The 22,229-nt window shown below is 42.0% G+C and overlaps 1 protein-coding gene across 2 annotated transcripts in view; it reads right to left on the bottom strand.

The window, feature by feature from the left end:
- PARP8 (poly(ADP-ribose) polymerase family member 8) overlaps nt 1-20,813 on the bottom strand; it is a 125,700-nt gene extending 104,887 nt beyond the window's left edge. For both annotated transcript variants that reach the window (XM_054810526.1, XM_054810527.1), the window contains exons 1-2: nt 19,222-20,813; nt 18,320-18,374 (exon numbers count right to left, since the gene is read on the bottom strand). In XM_054810526.1, coding sequence (XP_054666501.1) covers nt 18,320-18,374; nt 19,222-19,312 — 146 coding nt within the window. In that variant the 5' untranslated portion in view covers nt 19,313-20,813. The remainder of the gene's footprint in view (nt 1-18,319; nt 18,375-19,221) is intronic.
- Between the last annotated feature and the right edge of the window lie 1,416 nt (nt 20,814-22,229).

The following is a 22,229-nucleotide window of genomic DNA, read 5'->3' as shown; positions in this document are numbered from 1 at the left end:
TGCTGGTAACCATATCTACCACAGTCTCCACATACTTCTGCAGACTTAATTCTGAATCCTTGCCTGAGCATCGCCTGCTGTAACCTCTTTATATGAGCAAATTTATGTGAATCAGGATTGCAATCCATATTTAAAATCCCATTGAAAATGAGACAGATGTTACAAACCTCTCCTTCATCTTTATGCATGCAAATATGCAACTATTTAGTTTTCAGATGGCAGCCAAAAAGTATTTTAATAAGAAACCTAGGCTATATACATCCAAAAGCTATTCTATAATTAACACAGTTTTAATTTGTTTGCCTGAAATGAAAATGCTAGTTCAGCCAGGTGTTAGATCAGTGATTGTTATTACAGCTTGCAATTGGACTCATAAGTTATATGGACGCAAATTAATTTAAAGCCAAACTTGAATCTGATCATGGTACACAGCATGGGCACCCTTAAAAATGTCCCATGATTTTATCAGACTGTAATGTTTTAGAGGCAGTTTCCCCAACAGATTATCTACCTTGAGTTTTCTTTTTTTAAAAAAAGTAAAATCTAAAATGGGCCAATTATTTCTAAGAATGAGACTAATAAAGACCATAGTCTTTACCCACATTAAAAAACCCCTATACATCTTTGCAAGACCTGGAGGCCTCATGCTTTAAATCAAGAACTTGATGGCTGGCAAGAGAGAGGCAATGGTTCAGGTATCTGTCCTTACGGACTTTTGTCCATAATACATACTGATAAAACCTGCTTTACTCTACACAGCTGCACTGAATACATATACAATTACACAATGCTCTTATTTTTACTCTATTTTATTTTTCTGTAGTCTATTTTGTCCCTGTAAATACAGCAACGAAATGCATTTTCCCCTTTACTCCTCGCCTATTTTAATGACTTCCATGTGGAATGGTACATTTCTTTAGAACATAGCACATTTTCAAATCTTCTCCTTTTTTCTCAAGAAGGTTTTTTTTTTTCCTAGATGCGATCCTTCCTCACATGCTCTTATTGGCTGTATTTTCTTTCTGACTCAAGCTCTCACACCTGTCTTTCCATTTCCCTTTCCAAATTACATGTGCATCTCTTCGTCACTCCCTCTACCCTTTCTACCACTACCAGCCATTGTTGTCTCCCCATCCTCCCCCAGTTTCCCCACCTCTGTCTCCTTGTTACCTCCTTCTCTAGACCCGTTCAGGCTCTGCCGGGGCAAGGCAGCTCCAGCACACCCAGCTGAGGACTGGCTTTGTGTATCTAGGCTGAGCTATGGTCCCCGTCAGGTTTTCAGCCTGTGTAGCTGCTGGAAGGCATGAAGCTGGATGAGGGGCGGTGAAAGAGCGTTATTCCTGCAATGTCCCAAAGCACCCCAGTGAAGCCAGGGACACCCCCTGGTGTCACTAAACCATTGCATTTGTAGACTTCATACCGAAATGAGCAACAGCATTCACCGAGTTGTGAGACATGCACCAAAGCTACATTAGGGCAAGACATAATAATAATTATATTGCTTTAATATTGATATAACAGCATTTCTCATCACTGAGATCCGCAGATGTCCATGTTGATGTGACTATATGTCACCTTCCCCTATGCCATTAAGTAACACCTTAACCATGATTTCAAATATCTGAATGCAAGTATATGCATTCATACAGTGCAGATGCTCGGGTTCATAAACTCATGATTGGATTACATTGTTTCATCAACGCAATATCCATCTGTGAAAGATAATCTAATCTAGACCTCTTCTGCTCTATCATCCATAACTTTTTTAAAAAATACCATCTGAGAAGGAGAACGCACAAGAGCACAAACTGGTTATGAACCATGTTGCACCGAGGCAGCTTGCGGTTAAGTTGTAAGAATGAGATATATTTATTTGGGGATCGGAATACACAGACTTCACCAGTGAAAAAAAATAAGCTGTTATTTTTTTTTACTGATGAAATACATCCTAGATGTCAAGATCCTTCACAATTCAGTGGCTCCCAAATCTCACACAGACGGCATGCTGGAGCTGCAACTGTCATTTTACTCGAAAGACCACAGTGAGGCAAGAATCTCACAACTGCTCTGTATTAAAAGATGGATTTAGAGCAAAATTCCATTGAAAAATACATGAAGCTATGTCAACTGACATCAGATGAGTTTCACTTCACAAAAGGAACTCATTAGCTGACCCAGGAGACAGAAGATTGAATGCTCATTAAAAAGTCTTTTGACATCTCCGTTCCTAACCAGCTGTGCTCCCTAAGCACCTACGTTTCTGCTCCAGAGCCTGCATCCAAGTTGCCAGCATCCAAGCAGTCTTGCACAATTAGTCACAGGCGTACAGAATAATTTAGTGATCGCGAGACCAAATTTTAGAAACCTCCAGAGCTGAACGACAAATGCGAAGGGGCTGGACAATGCAGAGGTTTCAAGAAACATTTAGGCTCTGTTTTGAGGCCAGAGCAGCCTAACTGTGGGGCTGGATGTGCTGCGGAGTCTCACAGTTGAGCATCTCGATATCTCTACCCCGGGACTAGACCAGGATCATACGCTACCGAAGGAAAAGGAACCACTGCCACAAAACATTTTGCTGTTATGTTGGAACAAAAAGGGCTGGTGTAAATACCTAAGGCTTCATGACTCCAGACAGGAGGCAAGTACCTAAATTCCCTGAGAGTGCATGTCCCAACACAAGCCTGGCAGCTTTTCCTGCCGGGCACCTCAGGACATTCCTTTGCAAACCTCCCCTCGGCAGCCGGCCAGTCCTGCCGGCGGCTGGGTCCTCACACTGGCAGCTCCGACCCACGGGAAACCAGACACAGGCCAGTACGCATCACAAGACAGGTGCTATAACATATAAATAAATTTAATTCCACAGATGCTTGGAGAACGGTTCAGAAGGCCAACAACTGTTAAGTTGCTCTGACACAAACGCCCTGGTACACTGGCACTTGCTCAGCATGTTCATCCATCTTCACTTTCAATAGAAAATAAAGTTCTTTTAGATTTTATTCTAAAAGATTAATGTTTTTACCATGCCATTTCTCCACACACCTCTGCAGAGTTATTTGCCATTTTACTAGTGTAACTGTGAAGTAACTGGTTATGAAATAATGAAAGCTGAAAGTTCAGTGACCCAGCTTCCCATCATCTCAACACAAATACGTGCTTGTATCTGGAACATAAACCTGGCATGTTAATTGTTGGAGGATTCTGATGAAAACCTCAGATGAAGCAGAATCCCTCACAAGTGTAATCAATGGATAGTCCACTGACCAGTTATTCTTCTCTCAAGATGCTATGGACCATGACACTGACCATGTGAGATGGTCAATGTTAATGCAAATAATTCTAACAAAGGAATCACTGAGTACCTGAAGCCTCTGTAAATATACATTACATATAAACACAAGAAGGGTTTTTAGCTAGATAGATGGCCAGGCAGACACATTCAGTTAAATTCTTCAAGTGTAAATAAAGCTAGTTATCATTGCTTCAGCTTTATGCAGATGACTGCAGCTACAGGTATGAAGACAGCAAAACACATCAAAGCAATCTGAACTATAAATGGAATTATTTCAAAATTAAATTTGGCCAAATGCTAAATATTTGCCTCAATTACTCCAATAATCTCTAACTGAAATAAATGGAATGATAAAGGCAAAATATGACCATATAACAGAAACCAAACCATGCTTTTTCTTTAGTTAGACTTATGTCATCTCATTAGTTTACATAGTCTAGAGGTGGAGAGGAACAAGCTAAATGTAGAAACCTTTTATGTATTTCATTTCAGTCAAAATACTGATCAGCAGCAAAATGAAAATGTTTATGCAATAATCTCCTGAAACTTATCAAGTACAGCAATAAAAACCTCAGCAGTTCTGACTGATTGACTTCAAAATAGAAATAATCTATGCAGGAAAGTCCCAACATCACCCCAGCCCAATCAGCCTTCACCTCACAATTCAAGGGGTTTTTTCAGTGGAGTGTATTGTCTAGTTAATCATGAGCATATTGCAATTGTTAGACATTGGAAGTTTAAGAGCTCTAAAGGATTCTCACTCAGTAGCAGCTTATGTCTCAGTGAATGCACTGCCACCGCAGAGCATCCACCAAGGAACTTCAAAACACCAGGGGCAGAACAGCGCAACTGTTTTATCTACCTGAGCCTTGAATGCGTGTCAGTCAGATGCATGAAGTATTTTGTTTAATTTTATTTAGAAACATTAGAATAAGGTGTGGTATTGGTCATCCTCAGCCCTTCAAAATAAAATGAAGCAAAACCTGGTATTGTATCTCTGAAGGAAATAACACTACTATAATATGTAACACACCTGGCTTCAACCTCCTGCCAGAATTATTCATTATCATGAAAAATAAATGATAAACAACTCTCTGAGAAAATACAGAGGTAATGAGAAAACAGATATTTACATTGTGCTTATTGTATTTTAAAGTATGTTAATTGTAGACGAAAATAGATGGCAACAAATAACATCTTATCCGTCTCCACAGTTTAACACGCAATCTCTTTGATAAAGATGCCTTTCCACATGCAGCCAGACTTCCGCTTTGCACTGCTGTAACTCAGCACTGAACACCGACCCGTGCTCTTTCTATTCACCACTCCCTCCAGATTTCTCTTCTATAGTGCTTCATGCAACAGCAGCAGCAACCAAAAGGAAACAGCGAACCTCTTCCTGTGATGGGGCCCTGCCACATCAACGCTCCCCCGAGCAGTGGTGCAGAACCTCTGCCACCCTCCTGGCCATTGTGGCAACTTACCAGGAAAATGAGGGGCAAAACTCATTTGCATGCACATTTGAAAAATGCACACAGATTTGAATCAGAGAAAAATGAAAAAGACAAAAAAAAAATTCTTATTATGTAGAGCTCAGAGGTGTTCAGAGCTATAAAACCTCTGAGGAAGAAGAAAGGACAGAGTTCTAAAGAGAAAGCCAATACCACTTGTCTAAAATCAACATGCAAGCACGCGGTGGACACAGTTTGAAGTGGCTGCATATGCTGCAACTTTTTGTGTATGAGATCACTATATGAAATTAGCACTGGAAAAGAGATACTCTCTGCTTAGCTACTCTCCAGGAGAAAATATTTTACGCTTAACCTGAAGGACTCCGAGCCCTCTGGGAAGCAGAGGCAATGAGAAAGGTCTGTGATCCATCTTCAACTCTTTTTCCCCATATTTCACAGATACTGAAGTCACAGAATTCTGTCCGTTTGCCTGATGAGCTTTTTCTGGCAACAAAAGGGTTCCCCCTGCCCCCCATATTATTTAAATAATTATTTATTTTACCTGACGTGGCCCCCACTGAACTGTCCTGTGGAGCTATGCTATCTGCCAGCCTGCCACGAGTCACCCTTGCCCAGCATGGGAGGAGAGCAGTCATTCGGAAGCGCACGCTCCCACCGGGGCACGGTGCCGCTCCACCTGTGGCAGCTCTCCATCCCGCTCTGAAACATCCCTGATCAAAGATGGTCACTTCAGGTAGATGCCAGTGCTACAGCTACTGAGGCATGGAAGAGCAGCCTACAGGGAGGGTATATGGACAAGAATTCCACCCTCCTTCCATTTGCTTGGTTGTGCAGCGCACAGCCAGCGGCCGTTCCTCTGGCTGTACCTACCGGCACGCCACCCTGCCAGATTTCCTCAGCCGTACAGGTCCTGTGTGCTGAGGGCGTGCTTCACCCATCCTGTGCCTGCCGGGCTGGTGATCTGCACAACAGGCAAACCTGGTTTTCAAGCCCGACCCTTAAAAAACCACAGACATACCCAAGGAGTCCAGCTCACACTACTGAAACTCCACCAGCAGGTTTGCAACAGGATGAGTCTTTTGTCTGTCACTTACATCATTACAAATCAAAGCAGAAGCCAAACAAGGAAAATCTCAAACTGCATCATCGACGGCAAAATGTCACCCTTAATCAGTTACATTACTGGACCAATACTCGAACATTGTAATGATCCCCAAAGCAAGTACTGATCACCCTGAAAAGTGCAGAGTGACAAGTAATAGCACTATGCACCTAATGAAATGCGCGTTGTTACTGATGGAAATATCAGAAGGGTTCCTATATTCAGGAGAACAGAATTAAAAGATAGTTACTGGAGAGACTGCCAAAGATCCATAAAGAGTGCTTTTTAAAGAATAAGTAGCCTGTAAAATGAAGAACGGGAAACTGTAAAAAGCAGCATCTATTTTTTTATTTGCTTTGCAGTTATATTTAAAACATTTTCTAAAATGCATAAGACCATACAATTTTTATTGGTTCAAGCTAAAATGCACTCTTACACCTGTGCAGCATCTACAGTGAAAGATCTGAAATACATACTATTTCTAAACATATGTTCAGTCTTACTTTAGGTACAACAGAAATTTCAGAAACATTCCAGCTAAAGAAGATTTTTAAATCTAAATCAGCAAACAACGCAGGCTGCAGCTGCATTTATTTTAGCAGTGATTTTTTTTCTAGCCACCCACATATTAGACACCAAAAACAGAGTAACGAACAGCAATGAACATGTGATCACCCTGTTAACAGTCTGAGCACCCGTTGTTATTCTGGTGAAACTTCCCAAGAACAGAAACAAGCATTTCCGGAGATATATATACATACAAACACACACACACATATGTACATATATATATAAAAAATCTGAAGAGAAGTGGGAGATAGTGATCTATACCTGCTCCATGTTGTTAACTTGCATACTACAGTTGTTTAATACCAGTGATTTCATGTCTGTCTGCTTCAACACTATGAACACAACAGATACCAGTTTTTGTCAGAATAAATCAGTACGCAGAGCACCTCTGGAAAACAAAAGGCCAGAAGAAAAAAGGTGGAAAATGACAAATTGGGAAGGAATGGAAAGACAATTTTAAGGAGCCTATGCTCTCCAGTGGCATGGCCGAAATGGAAAGGGCATGGTCAGGGTTGGTGTGAGACCTTCTCTAATTTCCACAGACTGAAGTCATCATCACCTCTCAAGGGTGAGTGCAGAGGTGGTATTTTTTGCGGGACAAGACCTTCCTTGCACCAGAGGGATCCTGTGGGAACATCTGCATTGCACGCAGACAGGCAAGTGCTCTGTCAAGCTCCCCCTAGCACTGAAAATGAAAAAAAGACCACTGCAGTGTCTTGGCTAGTGCCTTTGCTCATGGGGTTGCACCACACGCAGACCTGAGACTTGAGCGCCACACAGCTGAGAACACCCGCTTGCTGTGTGTGAAAACTTCTCAAGTCTCTATCACTTTAGGCATCTCTGCCCCACTTTGGTGTTGTCGTCCCACCTTCAATACAAGCTATCCCTAAAGAACACCATTTATATCTCACTTTATCAGCTTCCATGGAACTTGTCCTTACCTGTCACCTAAAATGCAAATACAAATAATGTGTAATCTTACTTTGGTATGTAACTAATCATGCATATATTAAACTATTCTATTAGAAGTCAATGAAGATAACATACTGCATTTATATTTAGCTTTGCTCCGTTTAAACTTCCTTAACAAGATGAATATAATTATAGACAGGTCCTCAGTGCTGTAAGTTGGCACGACTTTACTGAATTCCAGTTAAATTGGCAATTTGTCAATTTAAATTAGAATATGGTAATAATGTTACATCACATAAAGTACAACAGAGAAATAACTCAGAACAAAATACAGATGGGAATACGCTGTAAGCAGCCAGAGTAATGGTGAAATGCTCATTAATACCAGCAATTTATGATGATTTGCTCAGCACTCACGTCAAAAGTTCTGCAACTGTTACATACACTGAAATATGCTGAAATATGCTTTAGAAATTGCCATGCCAGGCAAGACATGCCAACTTTCACAGTGGCCTTGCAGTCAAAGACTTGACCCACTGTGCTGTTGGCTGATGATGCCTTATTAATGGGGGAAATGCGGAAGGACTTTGCAGCCAGCGTAAAAGCTTTTGGCCCTAAATGATGACTGGTTTATGTCCTCCATGAGCAAAATCGATAGCTTTTGTAATTTTAATCCTGACACCTGTAACTGCAACTCCTATTCTCTCCACGGACAGCAAATGCCTAATCCTTATTAGCGCACTGGGAGGCCAGCGTCTTCCACGCATCCATGTCTGCCTTGAAGCCAGACAGTGCTAGATGTAAAAGGTATTTACACTCCATATCTCTGTATGTTTGTTGTCCTCGGCAAAGGTCAGTTTTTAGCTGAACTACAGGATGAATGTGTTTCTTCATGCCCTAAATAAAGGCATACAATTTTATGAAGTAGTATTTTTTACTATCTAGTTACTGATGTTTAAACACAGAAACAGTATAGTAAGCAATTATTCATCACAAGAGGAACAATCTAAAACAAATAAAAGCTTATCAGTAAAATATAAATTCAGGTACAGAAAGAGCCTCAAGTCTTCCTCCACTCATCTACTCCCTACAGTGTGGTTCACACGGAGAATGCATTTCTTTTAATTCATTATATATAGTTAAAACTAAATAAACACTAGAATTTCTCACAATTTGTCATTTTAAATAAGAATATCAAAACGAACAAATAAAATGTAACAGCCAAAACATGGAATTGTAAACGTCCTTAGATTACAGAGCAAAATACCTTGGCAAGAAGCAATAAACTGGTGGCTGGTAATACCATGCAATTTTACTTCAGTAATGAAGGTAGAACAGCTTTAACCAACACGTTAAGTTTGATGTCTAAATTCCACCAACAGCTAAATCTGGCACAGGGAACATGTAGAAAGCAGGACTGTATGCCAAAGGCAATGCTGCTCTTGTGTTATACAGATATTTGAAAAAAGAAAAAAAAAGAAAAAAAAAGAAGTATGTGCACATAGGTCTCCTAAAGGCAAGAGAGCTTGGATCTCTGGTGGCCTGACTATTGTACTCTAGAGAGACCAATACTAAACTAATTTAAAAATTCTGTTGGCATGAGTTAACAAAACTAGCGTATGCCAAGGAGATTCTTGCAGAGGTTACGCTCCTCCTGTTGCCACCTAAACATACCCCATTTCACCGTTCTTGTCATCCGCTGATAAAACATGAGTCCTTCTTCAAAATATAAGCCTACAAAATCCTACTACTGAAATTTTATGCCAAGCCTAACAACCCTTGTTCTACAGGATGATTAAAAGTCTTTATAGCAAAATAATTTTCTAACCTAAAAGAATAAGCTCAGTTTTGAATTGTAACGCCATTAGAGCTACAACCACGTACAAAAGATTTCACGTAACATTCATTGAACTGTATTAAACCAGTAGACTAGCTTAATTCATGTAATTTATGATATATAAGGGAAGGCTGTTGATAGTGTCCATAACTGCTATACTAAGGCATTCACCAAATACATATTTTCCAGAAGTTTTTAATACTTGAAGGTTGAATTCTTTAGCCTGAAATACTGTAAAACTCTTTTTTTTTTTTTTTTTGTTTTCACTGTTCTGCACAAATACATACTGAAATGACCAGATTTCACATAGTTTTAACTGGGCAAAGTCAGTGTGTTCCTTTTAGGTGTTTTCACATAACAGTCCTTGTGAAGAAATCACCATTTCTATTTCAAGTAATGGTTTTATCTACAAAAAGCTCTGAACCATTTTGGGATTCAGCTTAAGATTTAATACTGATTCTGAATGAGTGACAGGTAAAGAGGTTTTCATGTGGCCTAGTAAATTATGTTCTTAAAAGAGGACTCTGTGACAACCAGGTTTTCAGATGCTAAGGCTAAGACGACAGAAGAGCATGGTTTTGGCAGCTGGCCTTCTGTCTGTGCCCTCTCCAACACCAGCAACTTGGTAAGAATGCATGAAAGCAAGCCGTTTTCCTTGGATAAATCGCAGCTTTCCCACCATCCAGGAGAATACTTAAAAAAGGGTATACATCTGCAAAGATGGCAGAAAACAGAATTATGGTCTTCGTAACTCCCCACCAGGTGAAAAAAACCACCTGGGTTGCCATTCACTAGGAGTAGTCAGGGCCAAATAAAAAATTCAGCAGTACCACTGTGAACCCAAGTGAGCCCCATCACATCAGTGGAATTACTCTGGATTCATACAGCTGTAATTGACATCAAGCAGTTGACCATCGGCAAGTAATTTTATGATAATGAAGCACTTCCTGGTTTTAACACCTTTATCAACCCCAGGTCCTAATCTGACAGAAGAGCATCCTAATTGTTTTCATATCTTGCTGTATGTATGATCATTATGGGGTGAGAACTCCCCATCAAAGATGAAGTTTTCAACATTAAGGAAAAAAAATAAGCAAGAATGAGCAACATCACAAAAAACCTCAAAAATAAAATATTCTACAATTTGCAGAAAAGCTAATGACCTGGAATATCATGTCTAACCCACAAGCTATTTTTTCTGCTTGAGAGCAAATGCTGTCTGTCACAAACACCTTATTGAACAGAAGCATGACAGTTGAACAGTGCAACTGCCTTCTAGCTTGGTTCTTAAAATATGAAAAATTCTTATCTATAAACATAAAATGGAACATTCATTTTAAGCAACAAGATTTCAAGATGGCAACCTGTAATATACGAGATGAAATGCAGAATGCTACGGTTTCAAAGGAACTTATTCTTTAATAATATAGTTATTTCTACAAATGGTGTATCACCATTTTTTGCGCTTTCTTTTGGCAAACAGTACATTTCATTGCAAGGCAGGCATGCTGTTGCCCCTTTTATTTCTGATCAATGCCTCAAGGCTGGAAGGAGACATCCGGAGGGTTTGCTAGCTTCTTTGAGCTTCCTCTTTACCCTCAATTCTTTGCTCCAGACAGGCTCCTGCTGAGCACTACAGAAGTGTCCCTCAGAAGAAGTGATTCAGCTTAATCCTAATTGCCAGGACACACCATGGTCTTCTACGACAGGAGAAGCCAAAGCCTCCTACAGCACTCACACAGGTACTCTGTCTTTTCAAGCAAGCTACGGAAAAATGCTCACCCTCCAACTTTTACCCAAGACTGTTTTCTGACCGTTACCTTACGTGACCATGTGCAAGACCATGACTTACTCCCATGGGATTACATAATGCCAAAACTACGTATGATGGTGTTTAGCCCTTGCACTAGGGGAACATGGTGTCTGACATAAAGCTCTCTGGAGATAATGGGTCCTCCCAGGAGAAGTCTGACTCATAAAAGCAACAATTGTTCCCAGTCCTTAGGCAAAGCTCTCTCCTGCACTTCCTCCCATAGAAACCAGCTGGATGCAATCTTGTCTGAGCGTGCAGAAGGCTGTCAGGGGAAGGAGATGATATTTCTGTATCTTGTTTAGTCCCTCTTCTTTCAGGGAGATTTTCTAGCTACTGCTGCACAGGATAGTAGGCTTATCTTTATGAGTCAATTTTACTCTGTTAAAAGGAGCTTCTTTTCCTCAGTTGAGGCCAGTTCAATGAAACATCTGTAAAAATCTTCACCCTCCTGTAGCAAGGAGGACATTAGTTCTTAAGAGCTCTCCTCTTAAGTGGGATTTATTTAATGCCAAGGCAGAATTATACATTGCAGTTTTTCTAGATTTACTCACATTTTATCCCTTTCTTAGTTTTAATTGTAAGTAAAGTGAACTCTCCCAGCAGTTTAAAATTTACTTTTCCTCCAGATGCTGAAGCTTATTAAAGTAGGTATTTTGACTCTGAGTGATTAGACTCTCACTCAAATGAGAATTCATCTTCTGCACAGTAAGTAATCCATGGAAAAAATAGGCCAACAGGTATCTTCAGCTCTTTATTTATGAGCGATGAAAAATACGGTAAATTATTAGATACTAACAGGAAAAGCCAGAAACAGCATTAGTTGCAATTCAGAGAAAAGTGATCTAAATTAATTTTGTCAGAGTGAACTCTGCTTTTAAATTTATTTGTCTTATCACATTAACACTTTAACAATGACAGCCTACAGGTCTATTTTTAGGTACTTAATATGTTAAAATATGTGATGAAAGCAGAGAAAGAAGAAGTTACTGAAAATATTTTCTGTAAAGTTATTCAAGCACTCTTCCCAACTCTGCGCTGGTGAACACAGAGCATACATTCAAACAACAGTGCATACATTTGTACGATAAAAACACCTGCATAAAGATTGTGATGCATTTTAAAAGTGCTAAGCAACGCTCAGTAATACCGAGACTACTATGTGGTGTGGGAGTTCGGCACTTCAGAAAACTAGGCCATTCATTTAAGTGCCTAAAACCACATTTTTCTCACTGAATGGCAGCCATTCACAATTTGAATGTATTGTTCTTACTATCATTACAGTATGAAGCTGAAAGAGGACAGCCACTCACTCCACCAGACCAGGAAGAGATCTCCACAAGACCATAGTCTCCCTGAACTGTGTGATTTTTACAAGATGCATTGATGAGGACTGGGTTAATTTTAGACAGCGCTGATTTTCTAACAGCAAGGCGAGAAGGATCTGCCAGACACGAGACCATCAAAAAAGGCGAGCTCAATAAGACCGTGAGTAGAATGTGTTGATTTTGCTTTTCACAAATCCTCAACATGGCACTTAATGACTTTTTTTACTGTGCTGTTCTAATAGGTGTCTTTTTAGGGTGAATCATTTGTTAAATCACACCTACTGAACTTCTTGTAGTATCTACCAAACAAATATCTATAGGAATGCATTGGTAGGTTTCATGTATCTACTACACACTGTCAATATTAGAAGGCAGTATAAAGTCAGAATAGGTACATTAGCAGGAATTCATAGGATGGAAAATGCTTGTCTTAAAGAGAGATTTTAAAACTGAAACTTACTTAATCCCTGACACAAAACTTTTTTTTTAGAATACCCAAGGCTATATTCAACATTATTTCATCTACAGAATCTTAAATGAAGAAATGAAAGTCACAATGCTTGCCATGTTATATCTAAACTAGATTCCTGTCTCATACCACAGATTTCTCTCCCAGGAAATGGTGTAGTTCCAGCAAAAATGTTAAGCCATATTTGATAGCGAAGTTAAAATTGAGAGATGATGTACAATCTTCCAGGTATTTTGAAACAGCAATAAAAAAAGACTAAGTGCAAGCTGTGTGTCTAGTTTTCACCCCTCTCTTACTGTAGCAGAGGTAGATTTTAGGAACGTAATTACATATTTAATAACCTGAACACAAAGTTAAGCACAGCCATCAGCAACAGAAGATGAGCTGTACTTGCGCCAGCCCTTCCTAAGCCCTGTATTAAACTAAAACCATCCAGAGCAATGGATTCCATAAAAATCGTCTTTGCATCTTAAGTCATAATTTCATGGACACTTTCATCTTACATAAGCCACTACTGCTTCCACAAGGAACAGCCTGATCTTCTCTTCCCAAACCTTGCATCGCCAGTAAACACACTGCTGTGCAATAAACCTGACAGAGGAGCTAGGTTAAAACTAACCTATCCAAAAAAAGGCTGGTCTTAAACTAGATCATTTTGGAAAGGAAGGAGAAAAATGAAGATGTTCAGAAAAGTGTTCCGTTTTGGTATTTTCTGATGGACACAATTTCATGTTTCAGTTTAAGAAAATATTTAAATGTTTAAAAAATGTTTCAGTTCTCGCTCCCCTTATTTTCCTACAGTATATATAAATTGAACATAAATTTTAAGATAAAACCACACATCCGTTAGCCCCAAACCATTTTTCTTCACAGCTTTTTTTGTACTGAAGACTTCCAGCATTACCAGAGTGACACCAGAATTTCAAAATTACTCACCAAATGGAATCTCTCATGTAGGCAGTTTTATTAAATTCACGTAAGTAGCAATAGGGCATACCACTAAAGGCGACAAAAAGGTTATCTGTATCTATTTATCATCAAGGGGTTCAAACACCTGGTGGACATAATGACTTGGGATTTCAGATAGTGGTTTTCGTCTCTAGCTATAGAAAGCCACAAGCAATTTAGTTACTCTTTCAGTGGCACAGCTCCCCAGCTGTGAAATATTTCACTGCTACTGTGAGGTGGAAATTAATTAATCAGTTTACCTGAGAATTTCTGATACTACACTATTACAATATTAAGCACTATGAATAACCCCTTGAATAGAAAACAAAAAGCCAAATATTCAAAATCAAAACAGCTTAAGTTAACAATTTGTCATTAGTTTAAGTAAAAATAGACACTTACTTCAGACCAAAATTCAACTTTCCTTGCTTCTTCAGAACTGTCATTGTTATAATCATTGTGCTAAAGTATGGAAAGCAGAACACAAGAGTCCACTGTGCAAATAGAAGATGGGAATTTTGCTGACAAAATTAATCTGTGTGTTCAGTTCTTACAGGTCTTATCTCGTTTCTTTACAGTATGCTGCAGTATTAGTTCTCATGCACAGCCTTATTGTCATTGTCCATCACTGCCAATGAGAGTTAAGTACATATTTGAATGAAGAGGTATTTCAGGATTAATATGATGTCCTTGCTTAGCCTCAGAAGGAAAAAAAAAAAAAAGGGGGTGAGAAAAACACTAAGGGAAGGAAACAGCTCTGTTTTTTCAGCACAATCGAGCACTGCTTCTATGTAAACCACGTCAAATGACATATAAAGTGAAAACAACTTCAGGGCATCATGCATTTTTATTTGAGAGATGACAGATCAGCATTCTGTTCAGTCCGCATGGTTTCTGAAGGAGCAATGTTTCGTACAGAGACAGAAAACAGGAAAAAGGAAACAAGAGATTCTTTAAAAAAAAAAAAAAGAGAACTCAACATGTTCACACTTTAACATCTTTTTTAGATCCTGCAGTAAAAAGCGTAAAAAAATTCAGCCATTTCTGCTATTCTGCCAGATGTAGTTAAAGAGTAAATCTTGCACAGTCACAGCACCCAAATGAACACCTCACTTTATAAGAAATCTCTCACCCTACTTATTGCTTTCTGACAATGAAATTAAAAATTATTCAGTGCCTACATTATGCACAAAGACGTGCTTTAACCAATAAATTGCTAATTATAACCTTTCCAAACCAGGAAGCATCTCTGCAGTGTCAAACAACCCTAATAATTTGGAAGTGTGAACACAGGACATTTAAAAAAAATAAATAAAAAAGTAGTATCGTTAAATACAGCCCAAAAGGATTAACTGAACTACACAGGCAAAGGATTATTTCTGATAATTCACACAATACAAATACGTTTGTACTTACAGAGATTCTTCCCTTCTAACTTTTCAAGAAAAATCCTGCAAATGCAGAATCTCTCCTTGAAGCGTATTTATGCCCATCCAGTGATCATTTACACATAGATTAATTACACAATAGCTTAATATCACCTAAAGGTCAAATGTCAGAACAGGTCTATATAAAGAATACAAAAATAATAGTTATCAGTTAGTTTAACCTCTGTACTTGATCAAAAGCTAAGTCATGCCCTCGGGGTTTGGTTCAGCACTTCACTGTGGGAATACAGGTGAAGAATACAGGTGGGAATATAGGTTATGTGCTCTGGATCAGGCCTATCCATTTGGATTGATCTGCAGCGCGGTTATGTACTACCTCGATAGCTGAACAGTACTAATGTAGGAAGAGGCTATGCAATCAATCCAAGCAACACAGAAAAATCAGATGAAGTCAGAGAAGCTGGCCCCAAGAAGAATCTCACACAGGTAAATTTAACAGTTTAAAGAACAAACACAAATAAACCTTAGGTCCTCATCATAACTGAAATACTACTGGTACACTGACTTCCACAGACTTACACTGATTTACTGAGAATCTGGCTCTAAGTTTATAAATTAAGACCACTGATAAATGGACTTAATGAGTGCTAGAGGCAACTACAGTATGCAGAGGAAAACCTCCAGTGATGTTTAACTTGCTAGTATTGTCACCTGCCTTCATACAACGGTAAGACAAAAAAACAGAAAACATATTGCCTTCTTTCAAGGTTCCTGCTTTTGTATCTAACCACTATGGCTAAAGCAAAGCCATAATACACACTGACCTAAACGAACCACTAAAGGAAATAAAGCATGAAAAAGACTTAGTTTCAAGCATGGCTAATGAGTGCTATAATACTGTAATCTTCCTTACACATAATTTCTACTCTTACTCATTTAAATCTGCTTCTCTGTTTGAACATCCATCCAATGAACATCCACCCCTTTGCCCATTATTCAAAAGCCTGTGTTCCTGTCAGTTCGAAAAACAAAGTCATCAGGATGAATATCTGAAGTGATGGAACAAGGCCTGTCGGACGCTACTCAAGTCTATGATCATGTGCAAACAGAGGTTTTGTCATTTAGGGACAATTCCTGAGTGCAATAGTCAAAAAATGGGGCCATCACTCAGGAAGTCCACAGCTGCAGTAGTGGCAGTAAGAAAAAAATCATGGCCAAATGCAATGAGAACATCCTTAGGCAGCCTCGTGCTCTCCTAAATTGTTACCACAGTAAGTCACTGCTGTTGACCCTGTACGGGAGACTTGGATGGCTGCTGCTCAGCCAGCACCTTCTCCAAGAAGAAACCACTAACTCATCTTCAATGTGAAGTTTGGCTGTTAATAGTCAAGGGTTAGGGTTGTCATTTTTTATGTACTTCACAAAAGAGCTTCCTACTGTAAACCTGCCACTCAGTACACCACTGTACGCAAAGAATATTGTAAAACATCTTTCTAAATCACAATATAAACAAGCAGAGAACATGAAACCCTTACTTACCTCAAAGGATGCTTTTTGAATGTCCTTAAAATGTGAAAAGGAAAGTGAAATTTGAGTATGCTGTAACTAACAACCCACTTTCACCAATTTCTGTACGCATGACATTTCTTTCTCAATTCAGTTTTAATTTTCAAGGTCCTGAGACTAGTTTCCAGTCAACAGTTTCCTAAGCAAATGCTGACCCCAGTTAAAATTCAACTGCTGTGAGATGTAAAGCCCTCTTCTGTCTCTCATTGTAGAAGTGACAATGTTTTGTTTCAACATTTATAAACCATTTTGTTTCCCATCAGTTATGCCCTTAGGCTTTTTACTTTGTTCAGCTTGGAAAATGGAAACAATAGACAGGTTTCACTTCCTGGTTTCTTGCTGCAATATTTGGTTTAGAAAACAATGCAAAATAACTTTCAAAATCGATCATTTTAATTACACAATAAGTAATATTTATTTTTTACTGTATCAAGCCTCTCAAAATTGTCTTTTAAAACAAGACCAAAACAAAACACATACTAAAATCCTAAAAGAAAGAGGGTTACAAGCAACCTAAAAATACATTGATTCTCAGCTACTGGGTGACCTATTCTACTCCACTGAAAATGACAGTTGTCTTTTCTGTTAGAAGGAAGAGGCAAGGTAGTGAGGTGGGAAAGCATTTTTCTGAGCAGTCTTGCAGCCTGGGGACCATCTGGGAGCCTGGTCCTGCACCAACCCTGAAGCATGCATGGGGAGAACCGATGGTTGTGGGAGTGCTGTCTGCACTGAAAGGTTCACTTGCAAAGAATACAGTGTTTTAATCCCGGGAAAGAAAAACAATTGCTGAAGATATCAGACAAAGTGAAGGGAAAAAAAATTAAAACAAAAACCATAAAACCAAGACTTCTTGCCAAGTCTATAAAATTCAGCTAAAAGACAAGAGAACAATGTAGCATATACTGTTAACACCTTATTAAGTGAAAGGTAACCAAGAGTCAGGGAAACAGAAGGTATGTGTGTTCAAGCTTTTACGTATATTTCCTTTTGAAAAGAGGCAAACACAACAAATGCTGAAATATAATTAAAAAATGTTTACACGCACAATCCAGTTTATAACCAAAAGCTCAGAACCACTTAGAAATAATATTTAAGCTAACATTCAATAAAAATATTTTTTAGCTGTATAAGCTACACTGACATTTCACTTAATGTCTCAGGAATTTGATTTGGTCAATTGCAGACGGTCTTGCATCTGTCATGGTACTAAATATGGCTCTCCTGCAAGAGAATAAGGTGCTGCTGTGAAATTTGGCCTGTTTGTTATGAAAATCATAACTTTTCCCAGTTTTTTAACATGAATGAACTTTCTATGTTGATGCCTTCGCTGTGTTTGTGTTAAGTTTATGTACAGCAGAAAATTTCTACGTATCCACATAAATTAAAAAAAGGGAAACAGTGAAGCTCCACAAAGCAGCACTTGGAGGAATGAGCCTCCGACAACTAGGATCACCTTTCTGATCACCTCCCTCGACACTTCCTCCTCAGTTTACGTTTGCGCGAAGGCAAATGATTTACGGATCCTCCTTGCAAAAGGAAAGGAAACAAAAAAAACCCTGCCACGGTATTGAACCACCGCACCTCACTGCCAGCAGGAAATGGAGTCATTACTGTAAAAAAACCAGTACCTTTTGGAGCCTCCAATATAGGTGAAGGTAAAGGTGGAGTCTGAATACCTGAAATCTGAAAGACAAAGAGCTGCGTTATTACAACTTGTCTTTATTTTGGCTGAAATAGTCCATGTTTTACAGGCAGCATTCAGCTACCGACACGGGGGTGGGTGCCGGGGGTGTCGGGGTGAATCAGAGGAAATGCAGCATCTCCCCCCAGCCCCTCGCAACAAGTGCCCGGTGCTATGGCAACGGCAGGGATTTCCATTGTCAGAAACGGCAACAGGCAGCCACAAGCCGGGCTGCTGCGACGGCTCCTCACGGCCGGCACTGCACCGGCACCGGCAAGGAAGCCGCGAAACCCCGGGCGGGGCGGGGGCTGCTGTTTGCACAGAAAGGGGGGACGTTTACCGCTGGCCATACCCTGCCCCTGAAGCCGGGCGGTCGGGCGAGGATAAAGGCAGGCACCGAGGATGGCAGGAGCCCGGCTGCCCGGCAGAGCCGCGTAGCTCCCGGAGCAAAAACCACCAGGGCTGCGCTCGGCTGAGCGCTAGCCCCAGCAGCTGCGGGCTGCGCCAGGCGCGGGGATGGAGGGGGGGGGTTGCACGCACACTCGCACAGACTCTCACCCACACCCGCCCGGTTTTGCGTGTGGCCACTGCCACGCTCCTTGACTCGGGATGTCCCCCGTTTCCCGGCCGGCGCCTGGTCTCATCTGCCCTCACATGCCCTCGGAAGGAGAGGAGGAGGAAGGGAGCTGACCGCAGGCACACGCCGGCTCGGCGGCGGCTCCCGGGAACGGAGGCGAAGGGCACGGGCACAGCCCGGGCAGCCGCGCCGCGGTGGGAGCGGGGTCTGGGGCGGGCGGTGGCAGCGGCAGCCTCTGCGCCGCCAACCTGGCGCCCAGGAGAGAAACTCACCTGCAAACAGGCAGTCCTTCTCCGCCTTGCACTTTTGGATCACAACGTCAATATCCTTCTGAATCCTCTCTTGTCTTGAACACATCCCCATGAAATAAATCCCAGGGGAAAAAAAAAAAGCAGCCTTTATTTCCACCCCACCCCACCCCCCTGCGCTGCCAGTTTTTAATATTCAGTCCGAAAGATGGACCCTTGGGCTGGCGAGCAGGAGTCTCGCCGGCGGCCCGGAGGGATCCGCTCGGCCGGCTGGAGGACGGAGAAGGAAGGCGGCGGGAGTCGATGTTGCATGCCCAGATGTGCCCGCCCAGATGTGCCGCCGCTGCCGGCGAATGGCAATTTCCTCACAATGGATCCAGCGGAGGGTGGCGGCAACGACACGGGATCCCCCCACCTCCCACGCCCTCTGAGTTTTTGGGGTTGGTTGGCTGGTTTGGTCTTTTTTTGGGGGGGGGGGGAGGAGGGGGGGGCCAAGCCTCCAAGCTCACATCCCTGCCCCTCCCGCCAGCAGCGGCGATCGCCGCGCAGCAGCAGCGCGGAGAGCCGGCGGCGGCGCCCGCACCCGGTCCCTGGCGGCGCGGCGGAGCCGGCGCTGCTGCAGCGACGCCGAGCCGCAGACCCTCCCCTCGCTCCCGGCCCGGCACGTACGGCCCCCGCCGGCTCCCCCGGCGGAGGCGGCGCGGGGGAAGAAAGAGGCGGATGCACAGAGCCGCGCGGACGGCCCGGAAGGCGGCGGCCTCGATGGTCCCGGCCCCGCCGCCGGCCCTCGTTTCCTCCCCCTTCCCCGGCCCCGGGCATAGGCTGCCGCCTCCTCCCGAGCAGCAGAGAAATGCAAATGGCAAGTGATCCGGGCGGCGAGGCGGCTCTCAGGCCGGCACCAGGGAAGAAGCAGGCAGCGCCGCGCTGCGCAAGGCCGGCAGCGGCGGGGCACGGCGGAGAGGGGCGCTTCCCGGGTGGGCGAGGGCCGCCGGGCTGGGGCGGGGGAGCGGGGCCCGCTCGCCCTTCATCCCGGGGATAACGTCGTCCCGCGCCGCCCGTTCCCCGGCAGCCGCCCCCAGCCACCGCCGCCTCCCGGCGTCCCCCTGCGGCTCTCCCCGCCGCCGGTGCCTTTCCGCCCGCCTCCGCGCCCTTCCGCCCCCGCGGCGGCTGCGCTCCTGCCCGACACCGCGGGCGGGCGCCGGCGAGCGGCACCGCGGGCAGAGGTGCTCCGCTTGGCCCTTCCCCGGGCAGGAAAACCTGGCAGCCCACCCGTAGCAGAGTGCTGGCCTCCGCGTCTGTCCTGTCGACGGGGATGCGTGCCCACTGAAACAGTAAAAAGAGAATTAACGTGTTTGTAGTCCCTCTCTGACCACCGTGGCTTTTAATTGTGCTCTTTTGCCCTCAGTCGCCAGCAAAGCAATCTCTCAAACCTAAGGGCTTCGGAAGAGGACTCGGGCTGTCAGTACAGTGCCTAGCAGTCGCCACCTATCCAGACTAGAGGCTTTGGGCGCTAATGCAATACAAGGAATAACCGTAATATACCTCGGAAGGAATGGTCAAGTCTGCAGAACTCAAGTATTTTTCATCAAAGCGCAAAGTGAATAATTAATAAAACCGGATGTGAATGTAGGAGAAACAGATTTGATTAAAAAACTGAAAGAATAATCACAAAAATCCATTTTTATGTATTCACCCAGCTATAAACGGTTCCTGTAGGTTATTCATTATTGAGCTCAGTCGTTTTAGTGTTTTTTCATTGAGCAAGTCTGTATTAATCATGTATTGTTGATTTCAAACATGGGGGACAAACACTATTATTATTTTCTTATTTGTTCTTAAGTGGAAATAGCTAAAAAAGTGAGGATAAAAATATTCCATATTTATTTCTATCTTGATAAGATTTTGTGTCTGAAGGAGGGAACAGAAGGGAAATTACAAGGAAAAGTAGTGCTTAAAAGAGACCAAAAATCCATCACGTGATAGGACTGTCTGCCTCTAAGAAAATAATTTATCTTTGAAGGGAGATTTCCAGATGACTTTTCAGTGCTGTTCACTGAATTCTCTTCTACTGCAGCAAGACTTGTCCGAGGCAGAATACAACTTGTTACTGTAGTCAAAAATACAGTGTAATATGGCAAGACACTCATTCTGTCAAGTTATGCCAGCTTGCTCGACGACTGATGCTTTTCTAGAGTTTTTTCCTATCTATTCAAGCTAGGACATGAGCAGCCATGTTTGCTGCCTTCCCCTTAATCTTAGTTAAAAGATGTAATCAGAACTTGATTTATTCTGGTGGGGTTTTGGTCCTGAACCTTGTAGAGCAAGGTCCCTGTTACCCCCCAATGTGGACAGGAAGGGGGGCAGGTTATTAGATAGTTACAGGATATTTATGCTGACAATTCTGCTCACAGCTTATTCAGACCACAGGGTTCTTCTCAATGTCATGTCAATTAACACAATTCTTGACTGCCTTTTTAAGCTTCAGACTGTTTTCATAGGCTTGGTAACAGGGAATTGAAAAGTCATCCACAAAGAAACACCACTGTCTTCAAGAAAGCTAATAGGGTTGGTATCTGGTTTCACAGCATCAACTGAATAGAACAAGCAGTATGGAAATATGGTTGGTTGGTTATTCCACTTACTGTTATATATTGTAAGTGGCTCTTAAATTTCTAGATTCTTAGCCAGTTTGGCCCTTAATTTACCTGATGACTCTAGTATTGTTACAGCAGGAGTGGCTGGTTTCAGTGAGGAAAAGCTCGATTATATACTGAGGGCATTCTGTTGATTAAAATACTGCAAATGGAAGTGTAAGAAAATGAAGGTGAGTCTTTAGAGCTGATCCCTAAATTTGTAAAGATTGACAAGCTGCTGATGTCCAGGTACCCTAAGTGTTATTGTAACAGTATCTCTGTGCGTGCTGTAATTCCTATAACTATGTACATTACACAAAAAGTTCCTGAAGAGCTTTACAGTTAATTTCATGAACAATAGGGCAGTTGGTCTTGGAAGTAATGGTCTTGGCTCAAGGG

This window comes from Grus americana, chromosome Z (genome assembly GCF_028858705.1).
Source record: "Grus americana isolate bGruAme1 chromosome Z, bGruAme1.mat, whole genome shotgun sequence".
NCBI lineage: Eukaryota > Metazoa > Chordata > Aves > Gruiformes > Gruidae > Grus > Grus americana.
This window is presented reverse-complemented; position numbering and strand designations above follow the sequence as displayed.